The sequence below is a fragment of the Ranitomeya imitator genome, chromosome 9 (assembly GCF_032444005.1).
Source record: "Ranitomeya imitator isolate aRanImi1 chromosome 9, aRanImi1.pri, whole genome shotgun sequence".
Lineage (NCBI taxonomy): Eukaryota > Metazoa > Chordata > Amphibia > Anura > Dendrobatidae > Ranitomeya > Ranitomeya imitator.
In genome coordinates this window covers 37307705-37328046 of record NC_091290.1, presented here as the reverse complement: position 1 = coordinate 37328046, position 20342 = coordinate 37307705, and the positions used below count along the sequence as shown (strand labels likewise).

General features: G+C 46.7%; 1 protein-coding gene across 3 annotated transcripts in view; it reads left to right on the top strand.

Moving 5' to 3' along the window:
• Positions 1-3267: 3267 nt before the first annotated feature.
• The window catches only part of FERMT3 (FERM domain containing kindlin 3), a 35043-nt gene continuing 17968 nt past the window's right edge, over positions 3268-20342 (top strand). For 2 of the 3 annotated variants that reach the window (XM_069740520.1, XM_069740518.1), the window contains exons 1-4: positions 3268-3765; positions 10453-10623; positions 13679-13912; positions 13990-14115. In XM_069740520.1, the coding sequence (XP_069596621.1) occupies positions 10464-10623; positions 13679-13912; positions 13990-14115 (520 nt within the window). In that variant the 5' untranslated portion in view covers positions 3268-3765; positions 10453-10463. Of the gene's footprint in view, positions 3766-10447; positions 10624-13678; positions 13913-13989; positions 14116-20342 lie in introns of all 3 variants that reach the window. The other variant, XM_069740519.1, reaches the window with a different exon arrangement.

Here is a 20342-nt window from a genome sequence, read left to right as displayed (position 1 = left end):
GTACCCAACTAAAGCAGGGGGAGTGGTCTCTAAATCAGGACATATTCAACAAAATTACAGATCTATGGGGGATCCCTGTAATAGACCTCTTTGCCAATATGCACAACAAGAAAGTGGAAACTTTCTGTTCCCTAGATCCCAGGGGGAATCCTCAGGCCGTGGATGCATTCACAATACCCTGGACACAGACCCTAACATATGCATTTCCCCCTACTATTCTCATTCCAGCAGTTCTGAGAAAGATCAGGCAGGACAAATCCAGACTCATCTCGATAGCCCCCTTCTGGCCCAAGAGAGCCTGGTTTTCATGGCTGAGGATGTTATCAATCACCGATCCCTGGGTGCTTCCGGATCTTCCGGACCTCCTGTCTCAGGGACCGGTGTTCCACCCTCAATCAGAAAATCTCCATCTGACAGCGTGGCTTTTGAGAGGTCACTATTGAGGGAAAGAGGGTTTTCTGACAAACTAGTGTCTACACTAATGAAAAGTAGAAAACCTGTGACCACAAAAATATACGGCAAAACATGGAAAAAATTTTTGTCCTCCTCTGGGGTAAAATTGCAAGATGGTGTTCCAGTATCTGAAATACTAGAATTTCTACAGAAGGGCTTAGACTTAGGCCTTTCGGTAAGTACCTTAAAGGTACAGATAGCAGCTATAGGAGCTTTATACTGTGAGAACATAGCAGCCAACCCTTGGGTTATACGGTTTATCAGAGCAGCCGCAAGGTCTAAACCGCTAACTATAAGTAGGTTACCAACCTGGGATCTGAACTTAGTTCTGTCAGCCTTAACAGACTCCCCTTTTGAGCCCATAGAATCGGTACCCCTTAAAATTCTTTCTCTTAAAACGGCCCTCCTAATAGCCCTGACCTCGGCCCGTAGGATAAGTGACCTCCAAGCCCTGTCTGTAAACCCTCCATTTACACAAATTCTGGATGATAAAGTTATATTAAAAACAGACCCTTCCTATCTACCGAAAGTTGCGTCAACATTCCATAGATCCCAAGAAATAATCCTTCCTTCTTTCTGTCAAAACCCTAAAAATAAGAAGGAAGAGAAATTCCATACACTAGACATTAAAAGGTGCCTGGTCCAATACATAAAAATCACCCAGCAGTATAGGAAGGAAGGGTCTCTTTTTATCTGCTTCCAGGGACCCAGGAAAGGACTCAAAGCTTCTAAGGGCACTATAGCTCGATGGGTCACAGACGCAATAGCTTTGGCGTACTCATCCTCCGGGAACGCCATTCCGCAAGGACTGAAGGCACATTCTACAAGGGCTATGGCGACCTCCTGGGCCGAAAGGTCAGAGGTACCATTAGATCAGATCTGTAAGGCAGCCACCTGGTCATCACCTTCAACCTTCTTCAGACACTACCGCTTAGACCTAGCCTCTTCGTCTGACCTAACCTTCGGGAGAAGGGTTCTGCAGGCTGTGGTCCCTCCCTAAGCAATGATCTCTGTAATTCTCTCTGGTAGTGCTGTCATGGGCGACTGAGAAAAGTGTAGTTACTCACCGATAACGGTGTTTCTCAGAGCCCATGACAGCACCTGCTTATTCCCCCCCTCATCACGTGTGCGGTGAGCACATTATTTGTGTGAAGTGGTTTTTACATATAGACACGGTGTTCACTGTTAAGCATTATGATTAAATTGCATATTTTTTGTGTTGTTGTGACTAACCTGGAGGACCTCCGATGCTCTGTAAACAAAACTGATGCAGGGGAGAGGTACCGCCCTTTTATCCTGTAGGTTTCCTGTCCCTGAAGGGCGGATCCCCTCTCTCTGGTAGTGCTGTCATGGGCTCTGAGAAACACCGTTATCGGTGAGTAACTACACTTTTTCGCAACGTGTGCACGTGGCCTAACTTGTCTGTAGGAGCCAGAACTCTTAGGCTACTTTCACACTAGCGTCGGTACGGGGCCATCGCGCTGCTTCGGCCCGACGCATACTGTGCAAGCGCCACACAATGGGGACAGCGGATGCATTTTTCCAGCGCATCCGCTGCCCCATTGTGAGTTGCGGGGAGGTGGGGGCGGACACAACGCAGCAAAAAACGTTACATGTAACGTTTTTTGGTCCGACGCAACTGTCGCACGACGGTTGCGATGTGTGTCAATGCGTCGCTAATGTTAGTCAATGGAGAAAAAACGCATCCTGCAAGCAATTTTTCAGGATGTGTTTTTTCTCCAAAACGACGCATTGCGACGTGCAGTGCACAACGCTAGTGTGAAAGTAGCCTTAGGCTATGTGCACACATCTGGAATTGCCGCGGAACTCCTTGCCCCGGGAAAAATGCATGCGAAATTGGCATGTGTTTTACCGCTAAACATTAAGTGTTTTGCAAGCGTAATTAGCTTGCAGAATACTAGCGTTTTCCAAGCGATCTGTAGCAGGATGCTTAATGTAAGCCTTTTTTTCGCGGTTTCATCGCGAAAAAAAACGCGAAAATTCCTGATCGTGTGCACACAGCCTAAATGGTTGGTAGGGGATCAAATTCTTATTTCTCACTACAAAATGCAAATAAATTTATATAATTTATACAATGTGATTTTCTGGATTTTATTTTTTATTTTCCATCTCTCAATGTTAAAATTAACCTACCCTTAAAATTATAGACTGTTCATGTCTTTGTCAGTGGGCAAACTAACAAAATCAGCTAGGGATCAAATACTTATTTCCCCCACTATAAGTAGATTTTTATTTTTTAGACCAAATGTAGTTCCTTGTAAAATCCATGTCAGAATGGCTGTATAATCCTCTTCAAAAGTTTCACGGCTTAATTTTAATATGAATCTAGCTTTAGAATCCTCGTTTTAATATGAGAACGTACTGTTATTTTTACATAGATTTTCAAAGTTAGCACACCAGCCTCATTAGGTATAAATGATCTCTTTATATTTATATAGTTTGTATTGTGAAATCTGGTGTCAGATCTGCTTTAAGGATTATAGGATGGACTTGTGCTTTTGGTGGGTTATCTAATTATGTAGACCACCCTCCGTAAGCACTTATTGTCTGCACACTTTATTTGGATACAAGCAATTTTAATATTTCAATTTGTAAGCAAAACTTAAAAATGTTAGCTTCACATTGCCATGACCTATATATTGTATCAATGTTCTGCAACTTGTCTTTTTTAGTTCCCTCTTAGTTGTGTGTTACTGAGAATTCCATATACTGTATAAAGGAGAAGTGGTGATTTGGGAGGAAATTAAAGGAGGAAGAAGAGGAGGGTATTGTAGATTCACAGTATGTTACTACATAAGGATTTAGTGAGGGGGTAGGTTAGGACGACAGCGGCTAAAACAAGACACATGGAAGGGTAAAGTGATGTTTAACAGGGCATGGGAGTAGACAGAGATGGAGGATGGCAGTAGCTGATACTAGATAAATATAGTAAATGTAAACACAAAGAATAGATAGAATAATAATTAAAAATAATAAAAGTAAGGGAATAGTACAGGAACATAGACTGCACGACAATCGGCATGAATTAAGTCGTTGATAAGGCAGAGGTACAATAATTAAACAAGAAGTAATGGCTGTCAGTTGGAGAAGTGAGAGCGATAGAGTGAACTTAAGAGGAAACTTTGTACATCGAGAGTGACAGGAAAGAGGACATTTCACAGAAGGGAGGGGACAACGCACAAGGGGTAGCGGTAAAGTACGAGCTCCATGCTACAGCACCCTGCTAAACAAAAGAAGCAAGAATATCACTAAAAGAAACCCAAAAAGTATCACCAGGAACCAAGCAAGAAGGTAAGTCGTCATTCATCGTATTGGGATCCGAGAATACTGCTAGTAGTGCTACGGAAGGAAGGTTTATTGTATTTTATTGGGTTTCTTGGTCCTTCGAGGGTGAGGGTAACACTTCCCAGAGGAGGAAAGGTTATTGTTACTTTGTATTGTATGTTTGTAAATATTTACTTGTTTAGAAGTTATGAGTTCTTTGAAGAGAAGAAATGATCCTGTCTAGATCTTCATGAGATACACATGTCTACAAGAAGTTCACATCAAAGACACTTCCTATGGCAGCAGTTCAGATATATCTCTCTCCGTTTTTACTCGACATTTCTTACAGCAGAACTCGATGATCTCTCCGTCCCTAAGGCTTTAAATGTATTTGACTAAATTGATCCTTTTTCCACTTTTGTAATCGTTCAAAATTGATGCATAAGATTTAGCAAAGGAAAAGTGGAATATTTCTTCATGACAACAAATCTTAAATTTATAAAAAATGAAATCTGCTCTATTGCTTTGGGCAATTTTTCTTTTACATCAATTATGACAAATCTTCCCCAATTTCAGTCCTGGCACCACAAACACTACATCAATCTGACACTATATCGATGACATTATAACAATGTAAAATAATTAAAAATTATGAAATCACTTAATAATCCAGTCCCCTGTGCTGGGAAGAAGTTGCCGCCCGCCCACGAGAGATAATACAGAAGTGCTGGTTGTGTGTAGTGTTCCGGTGGTGTCAACTAGAGGTTATAGGTGGCACCTTATACCAGGGAACGGCCCAAAATGCATTTAGTAGTGTCTGCCTTGCATGAACGACTCTTACACTTTTGTTTGCAAAAAAAAATAATAATAATGTTATGCTATTATGTAACTTTACACTATAAATTACCAAGAAACCTCTTATTAAACGCTAGTATTCCTGTGCAAATTTTTGCACGGCTGTCTGCAAACAGTGCAACGTTGGTGTTAGGAAACAGAATTTCCTGTGAAAGGTGTGGCCGTGTGCATGCGTACGACCATATAGAATATTAATCAGTCGCAGCGTCAGGTCGAATACTCACTTCTGACCTGAACAGTTGTCAGATGGTCGCCGGCCATTGCAGAATTCACAATATATTACCAGGTTTGGAAAACGTACCTTTCTTCTGATTAAAGACGCTTCCTGTTCCTGTTAACATCTCTGCAAGGCGCAAACATAGAGGATGTACAGTATATCACAAAAGTTAGTACACCCCTCGCATTTTTGTAAATATTTTATTATAACTTTTCATGGGACAACACTGAAGATCTGACACTTTGATACAATGTAAAGTAGTCAGTGTACAGCTTGTATAACAGTGTACACTTGGTGTGCCCTCTAAATAGCTCAACACACAACCATTAATGTCTAAAGCGCTGGCAATAAAAGTGAGTATACCCCTAAGTGAAAATGGCCAAATAGTGCCCAATTAGCCATTTTCCCTCCCCGGTGTCATGTGACTCCTTAGTGTTACAAGGTCACAGGTGTGAATGGGAGCAGGTAGTGTAAATTTGGTCCTATTGCTCTCACGCTCACTCTCTCATACTGGCACCTCATGGCAAAGCACTATTTGAGGATTTTAAAAAAAGAATTGTTGCTCTACATAAAGATGGCCGAGGCTGTAAGAAAATTCCCAGAATCATTACACTGAGCTGCAGCACGGTGGCCAAGACCAAACAGGGATGTAACAAGACGGGTTCCACTCAGACCTGGCCTCTCCATGGTCGACCAAAGGAGTTGAGTGCACGAGCTCAGCGTCATATCCAGAGGTTGTCTTTCCAAAATAGATGTACGAGTGCTGCATTTCTGCAGGGGTTGCAGGGGTGGGTGGTCCGCCTGTCGGTGCTCAGACCATAGGGCGCACACTGCATAAAATTGGTCTGCATGGCTGTCGTCCCAGAAGGAAGCCTCTCCTAAAGATGAAAGATCGCCATCAAGAAAGCCTGCAAACCGTTTGCTGAAAACAAGCAGACAAAGGACATGGATTGCTAGAACCGTGTCCTGTGGTCTGAGGAGACCAAGATAAACTTATTTGGTTCAGATGGTGTCGTCAGGCGTTTGTGGCAGCAACCAGGTGAGAAGTACACAGACAAGTGTGTGTGACGGCAACCAGGTGAGGAGTTCAAAGACAAGTGTGTCTTGCCTACAGTCAAGCATGGTGGTAGGAGTGTCATGGATTGGGGCTGCATGAGTGCGGCCAGCTGTGGGGAGCTACAGTTGACTGAGCACCATGAATGCCAACATGCCATCTTTACTGAGGGTAAAGGTGCTAGACTGGCTAAGCATGTCTCCAGACCAAACCCTATTGAGCATCTGTGAGACATCCTCAAACAGAAGGTGGCAAGGTCTCTAACATCCACCAGCTCCATGATGTCGTCATGGAGGAGAGAAGAGGATTTCAGTGGTAACCTGTGAATCTCTAGTGAACTCCATGCCCAAAATAGTTAAAGCAGTGTTTGAAAGTAATGGTGGCCACACAAAATATTCACACTTTGAGCACAATTTGGCCATTTTCACTTAGGGGTGTACTCACTTTTGTTGTCAGCGGTTTATACATTAATGGCTGTGTGTTGAATTATTTAGAGGTCACATCAAATTTACACTGTTACATAACCTATACAACGATTACTTTACATTGTATCAAAGTGTCAGATCTTCAGTGTTGTCCCATGAAAAGATATAATAAAATATTTACAAAAATGTGAGGGGTGTACTCACTTTTGTGATACACTCTATATGGCAGTTTTTATGCATCATATACTGCACAGACCAAAAGTTTGGACACACCTTATCATTTAAAGATTTTTCTGTATTTTCATGACTATGAAAATTGTACATTCACACTGAAGGCATCAAAACTATGAATTAACACATGTGGAATTATATACGTAACAAAGAAGTATGAAACAACTGAAAATATGTCTTATATTCTAGGTTCTTCAAAGTAGCCACCTTTTGCTTTGATGACTGCTTTGCACACTCTTGGCATTCTCTTTATGAGCTTCAAGAGGTAGTCACCGGGAATGGTCTTCCAACAATCTTGAAGGAGATCCCAGAGATTCTTTGCACTTGTTGGCCCTTTTGCCTTCACTCTGCGGTCCAGCTCACCCCAAACCATCTCGATTGTGTTCAGGTCTGGTGACTGTGGAGGCCAGGTCATCTGGCGTAGCACCCCATCACTCTCCTTCTTGGTCAAATAGCCCTTACACAGCCAGGAGGTGTGTTTGGGGTCATTGTCCTGTTGAAAAATAAATGATGGTCCAACTAAACGCAAACCGGATGGAATAGCATGCCACTGCAAGATGCTGTGGTAGCCATGCTGGTTCAGTATGCCTTCAATTTTAAATAAATCCCCAACAGTGTCACCAGCAAAGCACCCCCACACCATCACACCTCCTCCTCCATGCTTCACAGTGGGAACCAGGCATGTAGAGTCCATCCGTTCACATTTTCTGCGTCGCACAAAGACACGGTGGTTGGAGCCAAAGATCTTAAATTTGGACGCATCAGACCAAAGCACAGATTTCCACTGGTCTAATGTCCATTCCTTGTGTTTTTTAGCCCAAACAAGTCTCTTCTGCTTGTTGCCTGTCCTTAGCAGTGGTTTCCTAGCAGCTATTTTACCATGAAGGCCTGCTGCACAAAGTCTCCTCTTAACAGTTGTTGTAGAGATGTGTCTGCTGCTAGAACTCTGTGTGGCATTGACCTGATCGCTAATCTGAGCTGCTGTTAACCTGCAATTTCTGAGGCTGGTGACTCGGATAAACTTATCCTCAGAAGCAGAGGTGACTCTTGGTCTTCCTTTCCTGGGGCGGTCCTCATGTGAGCAAGTTTCTTTGTAGCGCTTGATGATTTTTGCAACTGCACTTGGGAACGCTTTCAAAATTTTCCCAATTTTTCGGACTGACTGACCTTAATTTCTTAAAGTAATGATGGCCACTCATTTTTCTTTACTTAGCTGTTTTTTTTCTTGCCATAATACAAATTCTAACAGACTATTCAGTAGGACTATCAGCTGTGTATCCACCAGACTTCTGCACAACACAACTGATGGTCCCAACCCCATTTATAAGGCAAGAAATCCCACTTATTAAACCTAACAGGGCACACCTGTGAAGTGAAATCCATTCCCGGTGACTACCTCTTGAGGCTCATCAAGAGAATGCCAAGAGTGTGCAAAGCAGTCATCAAAGCAAAAGGTGGCTACTTTGAAGAACCTAGAATATAAGACATATTTTCAGTTGTTTCACACTTTTTGTTAAGTTTATAATTCCACATGTGTTAATTCATAGTTTTGATGCCTTCAGTGTGAATGTACAATTTTCATAGTCATTAAACATCTTTAAATGAGAAGGTGTGTCCAAACTTTTGGTCTGTACTGTATATGATTACTGGATCAATGAAAGGAGTTCTCTGCTCTAAAGGTGTGCTGAAGAAATCGGAGAGAAGAATTAAAACACAAAGGATATTACAGGTTATACAATGTCTCAATTTCAGGATCTGTGCTTACTTTCAGATAAGATTGTTGTATTTCCAGAGGTGGAAACTTGCCTGGTCACATTCACTGGAGCTCTGACATCCTGAAAGGTGTATTCTCATATTGCTAGGATATGTCATTACTTAATCACTGATAGGGACCTAACCTTTTTCACCCCCATAGATGCTGAAAATAAAGAGGCCACAGTATGGTTTCAGTGCTACATTTTCTTCACATTTTTTCCTTTGCACAGTTTCCATCCACCTGCTGTAACGTAACTTCATTCACGTGAAAAAGGCCGTCTGACATTCTCTGCACAACCAAGTTACCGACCGGAAGAACCACTGAGCGCAAAAGATTAATTCATTGTCCATGGGACTGCTGAGTGGAGCACTTGGCTATTTCCAGTACCATAGACAATGAATGGAGCAGAGGCCATGCATGTGCATTCCCACTCCATTCATGATGGCTGCAGAGCCCCATTCTTGGGGCTCCGATCTCAGGATCCCTGGATGTCCTGGCAGCCGGACTTCTATCACTCAGCAAGTAACTTGATTTTTTTAGATCAGAAAGATTGTGGAGTGCAACCTAACATGGAGGTCTTAGGGGATAAGCATATGGGGTAGATCATGTTGCCAAAATTTCTGCACTCTTATTCATCCAAATAAAACTTGGAGAAATCCAAATAACCAATTTCAGATGAATAGAAATTTTTGCAGCATGTAAATCCACTAGTTTATTGCGTAAGGCTAAATTACTATCATGAGGCTTTTGAGGCTGAGTATTGTCACTGCGCAAAAATGCCGCTTGTTGCCCAGAAAAGAGGATGGGATTTATAAAAATCTCGCCTGCTGTGCTTTTTTTTTACATAGCGTAAACTGACCTAACTCGCAATATTTCATCTTTTCTGATTTTTCATGCGCTCGTCTGCACCTGGCCTTAGGGCTCATTCAGACGTCCGTGCCAATAGGTCTGAGCACGGATCACTAAAGCACGGACTGGCCGGTGGCTCTCCTCACCCGAGCATGACAGCTTCATATAGTTTCATGTGGCTGTCACACTCGGGTCAGGAGGACGGCCGCCAGTCCGCTTCTTTCAGACATCAGGGGTTTTTTTTACATACAAGAAAAAAGGACCAAGTTTCATCAGTGATTTTCATCAGGTTTTCTTTACTTTTTTCACTAATGAGAAATATTAAAAAAAAAAGTTTCTCCACCTTCTCCTGTCTATCAGTCTGTAATAAACAGCCAGCGCACCGAATGCTTTCAGATTTTTTCACTGACCTAACACTCGGATCAAAATCAGACAGGTCTCCGTGATTTTGCAAGGATCATTGCGTCAAGAAATAACAGCGTTCTGAAGCTGCTCGGCGCCAGCACTTAGGCCCCACTGCCGGGAGAAAATTATCTTTATTCCTCCCGACAGCATTAGTGCTCAGTCGCTCAGCTGCTGTCAGTCAGTGATTGGGGCACGGTTAGAGCCGCCGCTCTCTATACACTGAACCCGCGCCGGCATAATCCCAGTGACTGAAACCCAAATGTTACCATGAGTTAATTTTCTCCCGGCAGTGGGGGTCTAAGTGCTGGCGCTCAGAAGCTTTATAATGCTAGTAACACCATGTCTACAGGTTAATAGTGTTTTTTCATGTGACAGGTTCGTGCAGACAACCGTAAAAATTGGACGAGTGCTATCTGTTGTTTTGATGGCTAACACTCATCCCCATGTTATAGTATGGCACCGCGCAGAAGTCCGATTTTTGTCCTCAGAAAGAGTTAAGAATCGCAGCATGCATCCGATTATCAGATCGCACTCACCCATTCATGTCTATGGGTCCACAGAATAAAATCGGATGGCATCTAAGTGCGGTCTGATTTTCACGGACAGAAGATAGAGAAACTTTTTGGTTTGTTTCTCATCCGAGAAAAGCTGATGAAACTTTGACCAAACTCTGATAATAAAAAACTGACAAATTCTTATGACACTCTGATTGTAAAAAGACACTGATGAAGCTCGCACCGATTTTCTGGTACGAGAAAACCACTGACGTGTGAATGAAGACTTACGGACACCACTTTGAGTTTGGAAGCCATGGTTGTGAGCCAAGGGCATACCCAGAAAATAATTACTTTCATAAATTACGTAAATGAATATCGTAAAGCAAATGACTTATCCAGACATATTTTATCTCCTTGGAGGGCAGGTGGACTGGAAATGGCTGGAATTCAGACGGCCAGCGGAGAATATATAGATTCCTCCTGGGAGCTGAAGGTCTACGTGGAGGACCTAGGAGAAGATGCGGAGCCGATAACGCTCCGAGTGACTGGGGAACAACACATTGGGGGAGTCATGTTACAACTTGTGGAAAAAATAGGTAATTTTAACTTTAGCCCAAAACTTTACTAACATCTGAAGCTTCTTTGTTACCACTGTCCCATTTCACAGGTCCACTTTTGTGGTATCCGTTCAGTGTTCCTGCAGTGTAATCTTCTTATTCCAGGCTTCTGTGTGGTTCTTACTTCTTCCTATCGCTGTCAAGGCCTGACACTTTAAGAAACCAAAATAACTTATGCGATGGGAAAGAGGAAGATGAGTTTCACAAGAAAGCACCAAAGAGGAGCCGCCGCCTAAACGTCATTATTACTTTACCAAATTCTTCCATAGAGAGAATGCGAAACTCTTATATAAGAGCGCAATAATAAAATATAGTACCAGCTCAATGGCAGTACACAGGGGTGGTCACATAAGTCCTAGGTGGATCATACACACCTCTGTAGGCCGGTTTCACACGTCAGTGGCTCCGGTACGTGAGGTGACAGTTTCCTCACGTACCGGAGACACTGACTCACGTAGACACATTGAAATCAATGTGTCTCTGCACATGTCAGCGTATTTTCACGGACCGTGTGTCCGTGTGCAAAACACGGAGACATGTCAGTGTTTGTGGGAGTGCACGGATTACACGGACCCATTAAAGTCAATGGGTCCGTGTAAAACACGTACCGCACACGGACGCTGTCCGTGTGCAGTCCGTGTGCCGTGCAGGAGACAGCACTACTGTAAGCGCTGTCCCCCCACGTTGTGCTGAAGCCGCTATTCATATCTTCTTTCCAGCAGCGTTCACTGGAGAGAAGATATGAAAAATCCTTTTTTTTTGTTTTTTCTTGTTTTAAATAAAGATCCATGTCCCCACCCCCTGATCGCCTGCCCGCTGTTAATAAAATACTCACCCGGCTCCCTCGCAGCGTCCTCTCAGCGCCAGCTTCTCCTGTATAAGCGGTCACGTGGTGCCGCCGATTACAGTCATGAATATGCGGCTCCACCTCCCATAGGGGTGGAGCGCATATTCATGACTGTAATGGACAGCACCACGTGACCGCTCATACAGGAGAAGGTGCGGCGAGGACAAGACGCTGCGAGGGAGCCGGGTGAGTATTTTATTAACAGCGGGCAGGCGCACAGGGGATGGGAGGGGGTGGGGACAGGGATCTTTATTTAAAACAAGAAAAAAAAAAAAAAGGATTTTTCATATCTTCTTTCCAGCGAACGCTGCTGGAGAGAAGATATGAATGGCGGCTTCAGCACCAGATGCAGGGGACAGCGCTTATCTCTAGCGCTGTCTCCTGCACGGTCCGTGTGGTACCCAGTCGGCACACAGGTGCCGCACGTGTGCCACACGGATGGCCTACGTGAGCTCACGGACACATGGACACGGATATCTCCGGTACCGATTTTTTCGGTACCGGAATTATCTGGACGTGTGAGACTGGCCGTAGGAAATGTAGAGCCATGCACTAATTCTAAGCTTACTGGTGTATTGTCCTCCCCTATAGGATAATCTCCATGTTCTTGCCTGGAAAGGTTCCGGAGTACAAGTCTTCCTTTTTGCAGACCTTAGTTATTTAGAGGGAATGTGTCATCAAACAAAATAGTTTATTGTTTAAATCCGATTTTTTTTTATGTTACAGGGATATTCCGGATGCAGAAAACTGCTGCAATTTTTTGTGTAAAAAAATAAAATAAAAAATAAATATGGTGCTTTACTCACCATTCCCAAGTCCAGTTTTGAGTGTCTGCTTCTGCTGCCTGTTATTTGATGCAGCGCTAACATCACGTCGACAGCGCTGCAGCTAATCAGTGAGCTCAGTGGCTCGTGTCACCAACTTTGGCAGAGCGTTGAGCTCAGTTACTGACTGCAGCGCCGTTGACATGAGATCAAACCTTCAGACAATAACATTGGGAGCTGCAGAGGAATCTCAGTGCTGGAACCTGGAAGAGTGAGTGAAGACATTTTTATAAAACAAAGTACACCAAGGAGGAGAGGTTTTCCAAAACTGGAAAACCCCTATAAATGTAAGAAACAAAAAACTAGTAATATTTTTTATTACTCACAATCACAGTCTTTATCACAATCTGTATTAAAAAATGGAAATCTTGCAATTTTCACAGTGACCATTAGGTGTTATTTTTTTAGACTCGAACTTCTGGTTCCTTCAAGAAATGCACATTAACAGCAATAGTCTTAACTCAGAACCTTTCTTTAATAAGTGTGTGCAAAGGTTATTGTGAAGGCAGGGGGAAGAGGTCAACTGTGATATCTCGGATTGTGATTAGTGGATCCTGTGTTATCAGCTGTGTATGGAGGCATTACCTATCATTGTAATCCTGCCTGTGAGGACAATGAGACTTCTGAAAAGTCTTCTGTACAGAACAGGAAGTATGAGTTTGAAAATAGCCCTAGTGGCCAGTATGAAACTTGCAAGGTATATATATATATATATATATATATATATATATATATATATATATATATATATATATATGCATATATATATATATATATATATATATATATATATTTATATATACACAGTATATATGTTTGTCTGATTTTTAAATACAGAATATGGAATGTAAAAAAAAAAGCTAATTCATTAAATTTACTTTTAACATTACATTTAACACAAGACCGTATTTAATCAACACTTCATTTTCTGATAATACATTCCCTTTTTATCGCTCTTAATATGTATGTTAGCTACTTACTTTTGGTCCCCGTGAAATAATAATTCTGTATTATTATTTTTTTCTTAGTTGCTCTGTTTCTTCTTTTATTCTTCCTGGAAATATATGAATAAATGGACAAATATATGTTACCTTCTTCAATCGCTGCAGATATTGCATACAGATGCATCCTTTTAAGAAGCTGAATGGTAACGCCCAGTTGTCAGTTTATAAATACATTTTGAGGGAATGGGTACAATGCAAAGTTGTAATAATATATGTTTCAGGAGTCTTTTTTTTTTTCATGGAGAATGTGACTACCGGTATTTGTTACCAAACATAAAAGTCAGCATGTATTTGTTTTTATTCTATTCTGATTAATTAATTAATTTATTTTTGTTTGTTTTTTTGCATTTATAATGTAGGTATTAGCAAAGACTGGTCTGATCACGCTCTATGGTGGAAGCAGAAGCGTCAGTGGTTGCTAAAAACAAACTGGACGTTGGACAAATATGGCATTCTGGCAGATGCCCTCCTCATTTTTATGCCACAACACAAGCCGGTAATCCTCTCTTTGCCCAACCAGCGCTCACTTAGGATCAGAGTATGTTTTTCTGGCACAACATTTAGCGCCTGCACCGAGGTCTGTAAGATCCTGGGTAAGTGTCTGTTACCATTCAGTCCATCACTAATCCCCTGGGACATGCACAACATTCATTTTATTTCTCTTTTCCAGGCATCAGACATCCAGAAGAACTTTCTTTCTTGAAAGCACCTGAAGAACGAGAGAAAAAGAAAAAAAAAGAGAAGGATCCAGTGACGCAAGAGATCTTCGACATCACCTCCCTTCAGCCCACAGTTGGTAATGATCCTTATCCAATATTTAACCCCCTTTTACGGTAGTGATGATAAATGTATGATTGCTGGGGGAAGTTCTGACATTTGGGCTTCCCTCTGACCCCAAAAATGTGATTGAAGAAGTTGCATGAATGCAATAACATAGCATGGCAAGGCAGGTATTGCACCCCCTAACACAGTAATAATGCTCTGAATGGTCGCTTATAAGAAGTGATGCCCACCTTTAGAAAGTATTAGGTTGCCATCACACTAGCAGTATGTGGTCAGTATTTTACATCAGTATGTGTAAGCCAAAGCCAGGAGTGGAACAATTAGAGGAAAAGTATAATAGACACATATGCCCCACTTCTGGATTTATCACCCACTCCTGGTTTTGGCTTACAAATACTGATGTAAAATACTGACGAAATACTGCTAGTGTGACAGCAGCCTTAATGTCACCTTAAAAAGTAATGATGCAATGTAAACAAGTAATAATGCCGCCTTTGTGCCAGCCTGCACAACAACATAGATTTTGCTAACATAATGTGAGTGACTGAGACTTTTTCTCAATTGAAAAAAAGAGAAGGCGGTGATGTCATTGAATCATCTGGCGCAGAAGGCTGATGCTTTGGAAAACGCAGGCCTACAGGATGGAGAGTAGTGGTGCAGAGATCTTGTGGAGAGTGATGGTGGAGAAAGCCTCTGGAGAGTGGTGGTGCAGAGAGCCTGTGGAGAGTGGGGGTGCAAAGAGAGTGTGGAGAGTGGTGGTGCAGAGAGACTGTGGGGAGTGGTGGTGCAAAGAGAGTGTGGAGAGTGGTGGTGCAGAGAGCCTGTGGAGAGTGGGGGTGCAGAGACTGTGGAGAGTGGTGGTGCAGAGAGACTGTGGAGAGTGGTGGTGCAGAGAGACTGTGGGGAGTGGTGGTGCAGAGAGCCTGTGGAGAGTGGTGGTGCAGAGAGCCTGTGGAGAGTGGTGGTGCAGAGAGCCTGTGGAGAGTGGTGGTGCAGAGAGACTGTGGAGAGTGGTGGTGCAGAAAGTGTGGAGAGTGGTGGTGCAGAGAGACTGTGGAGAGTGGGGGTGCAGAGAGCCTGTGGAGAGTGGTGGTGCAGAGAGACTGTGGAGAGTGGTGGTGCAGAGAGAGTGTGGAGAGTGGGGGTGCAGAGAGACTGTGGAGAGTGGTGGTGCAGAGAGACTGTGGAGAGTGGTGGTGCAGAGAGACTGTGGAGAGTGGTGGTGCAGAGAGACTGTGGAGAGTGGTGGTGCAGAGAGAGTGTGGAGAGTGGTGGTGCAGAGAGACTGTGGAGAGTGGTGGTGCAGAGAGAGTGTGGAGAGTGGTGGTGCAGAGAGACAGTGGAGAGTGGTGGTGCAGAGAGACTGTGGAGAGTGGTGGTGCAGAGACACTGTGGAGAGTGGTGGTGCAGAGAGTGTGGAGAGTGGGGGTGCAGAGAGACTGTGGAGAGTGGTGGTGCAGAGAGACTGTGGAGAGTGGTGGTGCAGAGACTGTGGAGAGTGGTGGTGCAGAGAGACTGTGGAGAGTGGTGGTGCAGAGAGACTGTGGAGAGTAGTGGTGCAGAGACTGTGGAGAGTGGTAGTGCAGAGACTGTGGAGAGTGGTGGTGCAGAGAGACTGTGGAGAGTGGTGGTGCAGAGACTGTGGAGAGTGGTAGTGCAGAGACTGTGGAGAGTGGTGGTGCAGAGCCTGTGGAGAGTGGTGGTGCAGAGAGACTGGAGAGTGGTGGTGCAGAGAGACTGTGGAGAGTGGGGGTGCAGAGAGACTGTGGAGAGTGGTGGTGCAGAGAGACTGTGGAGAGTGGTGGTGCAGAGAGACTGTGGAGAGTGGTGGTGCAGAGAGAGTGTGGAGAGTGGTGGTGCAGAGAGACTGTGGAGAGTGGTGGTGCAGAGAGAGTGTGGAGAGTGGTGGTGCAGAGAGACAGTGGAGAGTGGTGGTGCAGAGAGACTGTGGAGAGTGGTGGTGCAGAGACACTGTGGAGAGTGGTGGTGCAGAGAGTGTGGAGAGTGGGGGTGCAGAGAGACTGTGGAGAGTGGTGGTGCAGAGAGACTGTGGAGAGTGGTGGTGCAGAGACTGTGGAGAGTGGTGGTGCAGAGAGACTGTGGAGAGTGGTGGTGCAGAGAGACTGTGGAGAGTGGTGGTGCAGAGACTGTGGAGAGTGGTAGTGCAGAGACTGTGGAGAGTGGTGGTGCAGAGAGACTGTGGAGAGTGGTGGTGCAGAGACTGTGGAGAGTGGTAGTGCAGAGACTGTGGAGAGTGGTGGTGCAGAGCCTGTGGAGAGTGGTGGTGCAGAGAGACTGGAGAGTGGTGGTGCAGAGAGACTGTGGAGAGTGGGGGTGCAGAGAGACTGTGGAGAGTGGTGGTGCAGAGAGACTGTGGAGAGTGGTGGTGCAGAGAGACTGGAGAGTGGGGGTGCAGAGACTGTGGAGAGTGGTGGTGCAGAGCCTGTGGAGAGTGGGGGTGCAGAGAGACTGTGGGGAGTGGTGGTGCAGAGAGACTGTGGAGAGTGGTGGTGCAGAGACTGTGGAGAGTGGTGGTGCAGAGAGACTGTGGAGAGTGGTGGTGCAGAGAGACTGTGGAGAGTGGTGGTGCAGAGAGACTGTGGAGAGTGGGGGTGCAGAGACTGTGGAGAGTGGGGGTGCAGAGAGACTGTGGGGAGTGGTGGTGCAGAGACTGTGGAGAGTGGTGGTGCAGAGAGACTGTGGAGAGTGGTGGTGCAGAGCCTGTGGAGAGTGGGGGTGCAGAGAGACTGTGGAGAGTGGTGGTGCAGAGAGACTGTGGAGAGTGATGGTGCAGAGAGACTGTGGAGAGTGGTGGTGCAGAGACTGTGGAGAGTGGGGGTGCAGAGAGAGTGTGGAGAGTGGTGGTGCAGAGACTGTGGAGAGTGGTGGTGCAGAGCCTGTGGAGAGTGGGAGTGCAGAGAGACTGTGGAGAGTGGTGGTGCAGAGAGACTGTGGAGAGTGGTGGTGCAGAGACTGTGGAGAGTGGTGGTGCAGAGAGACTGTGGGGAGTGGTGGTGCAGATACTGTGGAGAGTGGTAGTGCAGAGACTGTGGAGAGTGGTAGTGCAGAGAGACTGTGGAGAGTGGTGGTGCAGAGACTGTGGAGAGTGGTGGTGCAGAGAGACTGGGGAGTGGTGGTGCATAGAGACTGTGGAGAGTGGTGGTGCAGAGAGACTGTGGAGAGTGGTGGTGCAGAGAGACTGTGGGGAGTGGTGGTGCAGAGACTGTGGAGAGTGGTGGTGCAGAGAGACTGTGGAGAGTGGTGGTGCAGAGAGACTGTGGAGAGTGGGGGTGCAGAGACTGTGGAGAGTGGTGGTGCAGAGACTGTGGAGAGTGGTAGTGCAGAGACTGTGGAGAGTGGTGGTGCAGAGAGACTGTGGAGAGTGGTGGTGCAGAGACTGTGGAGAGTGGTAGTGCAGAGACTGTGGAGAGTGGTGGTGCAGAGCCTGTGGAGAGTGGTGGTGCAGAGAGACTGGAGAGTGGTGGTGCAGAGAGACTGTGGAGAGTGGGGGTGCAGAGAGACTGTGGAGAGTGGTGGTGCAGAGAGACTGTGGAGAGTGGTGGTGCAGAGAGACTGGAGAGTGGGGGTGCAGAGACTGTGGAGAGTGGTGGTGCAGAGCCTGTGGAGAGTGGGGGTGCAGAGAGACTGTGGGGAGTGGTGGTGCAGAGAGACTGTGGAGAGTGGTGGTGCAGAGACTGTGGAGAGTGATGGTGCAGAGAGACTGTGGAGAGTGGTGGTGCAGAGAGACTGTGGAGAGTGGTGGTGCAGAGAGACTGTGGAGAGTGGTGGTGCAGAGAGACTGTGGAGAGTGGTGGTGCAGAGAGACTGTGGAGAGTGGGGGTGCAGAGACTGTGGAGAGTGGGGGTGCAGAGAGACTGTGGGGAGTGGTGGTGCAGAGACTGTGGAGAGTGGTGGTGCAGAGAGACTGTGGAGAGTGGTGGTGCAGAGCCTGTTGAGAGTGGGGGTGCAGAGAGACTGTGGAGAGTGGTGGTGCAGAGAGACTGTGGAGAGTGGGGGTGCAGAGACTGTGGAGAGTGGGGGTGCAGAGAGACTGTGGGGAGTGGTGGTGCAGAGACTGTGGAGAGTGGTGGTGCAGAGAGACTGTGGAGAGTGGTGGTGCAGAGCCTGTGGAGAGTGGGGGTGCAGAGAGACTGTGGAGAGTGGTGGTGCAGAGAGACTGTGGAGAGTGGTGGTGCAGAGAGACTGTGGAGAGTGGTGGTGCAGAGACTGTGGAGAGTGGGGGTGCAGAGAGAGTGTGGAGAGTGGTGGTGCAGAGACTGTGGAGAGTGGTGGTGCAGAGCCTGTGGAGAGTGGGAGTGCAGAGAGACTGTGGAGAGTGGTGGTGCAGAGAGACTGTGGAGAGTGGTGGTGCAGAGACTGTGGAGAGTGGTGGTGCAGAGAGACTGTGGAGAGTGGTGGTGCAGATACTGTGGAGAGTGGTAGTGCAGAGACTGTGGAGAGTGGTAGTGCAGAGAGACTGTGGAGAGTGGTGGTGCAGAGACTGTGGAGAGTGGTGGTGCAGAGAGACTGGGGAGTGGTGGTGCATAGAGACTGTGGAGAGTGGTGGTGCAGAGAGACTGTGGAGAGTGGTGGTGCAGAGAGACTGTGGGGAGTGGTGGTGCAGAGACTGTGGAGAGTGGTGGTGCAGAGAGACTGTGGAGAGTGGTGGTGCAGAGAGACTGTGGAGAGTGGGGGTGCAGAGACTGTGGAGAGTGGTGGTGCAGAGACTGTGGAGAGTGGTAGTGCAGAGACTGTGGAGAGTGGTGGTGCAGAGAGACTGTGGAGAGTGGTGGTGCAGAGACTGTGGAGAGTGGTAGTGCAGAGACTGTGGAGAGTGGTGGTGCAGAGCCTGTGGAGAGTGGTGGTGCAGAGAGACTGGAGAGTGGTGGTGCAGAGAGACTGTGGAGAGTGGGGGTGCAGAGAGACTGTGGAGAGTGGTGGTGCAGAGAGACTGTGGAGAGTGGTGGTGCAGAGAGACTGGAGAGTGGGGGTGCAGAGACTGTGGAGAGTGGTGGTGCAGAGCCTGTGGAGAGTGGGGGTGCAGAGAGACTGTGGGGAGTGGTGGTGCAGAGAGACTGTGGAGAGTGGTGGTGCAGAGACTGTGGAGAGTGGTGGTGCAGAGAGACTGTGGAGAGTGGTGGTGCAGAGAGACTGTGGAGAGTGGTGGTGCAGAGAGACTGTGGAGAGTGGGGGTGCAGAGACTGTGGACACTGGGGGTGCAGAGAGACTGTGGGGAGTGGTGGTGCAGAGACTGTGGAGAGTGGTGGTGCAGAGAGACTGTGGAGAGTGGTGGTGCAGAGCCTGTGGAGAGTGGGGGTGCAGAGAGACTGTGGAGAGTGGTGGTGCAGAGAGACTGTGGAGAGTGGTGGTGCAGAGAGACTGTGGAGAGTGGTGGTGCAGAGACTGTGGAGAGTGGGGGTGCAGAGAGAGTGTGGAGAGTGGTGGTGCAGAGACTGTGGAGAGTGGTGGTGCAGAGCCTGTGTAGAGTGGGAGTGCAGAGAGACTGTGGAGAGTGGTGGTGCAGAGAGACTGTGGAGAGTGGTGGTGCAGAGACTGTGGAGAGTGGTGGTGCAGAGAGACTGTGGAGAGTGGTGGTGCAGATACTGTGGAGAGTGGTAGTGCAGAGACTGTGGAGAGTGGTGGTGCAGAGACTGTGGAGAGTGGTGGTGCAGAGAGACTGTGGAGAGTGGTGGTGCAGAGAGACTGTGGAGAGTGGTGGTGCAGAGAGACTGTGGAGAGTGGGGGTGCAGAGACTGTGGAGAGTGGGGGTGCAGAGAGACTGTGGGGAGTGGTGGTGCAGAGACTGTGGAGAGTGGTGGTGCAGAGAGACTGTGGAGAGTGGTGGTGCAGAGCCTGTGGAGAGTGGGGGTGCAGAGAGACTGTGGAGAGTGGTGGTGCAGAGAGACTGTGGAGAGTGGTGGTGCAGAGAGACTGTGGAGAGTGGTGGTGCAGAGACTGTGGAGAGTGGGGGTGCAGAGAGAGTGTGGAGAGTGGTGGTGCAGAGACTGTGGAGAGTGGTGGTGCAGAGCCTGTGGAGAGTGGGAGTGCAGAGAGACTGTGGAGAGTGGTGGTGCAGAGAGACTGTGGAGAGTGGTGGTGCAGAGACTGTGGAGAGTGGTGGTGCAGAGAGACTGTGGAGAGTGGTGGTGCAGATACTGTGGAGAGTGGTAGTGCAGAGACTGTGGAGTGTGGTAGTGCAGAGAGACTGTGGAGAGTGGTGGTGCAGAGACTGTGGAGAGT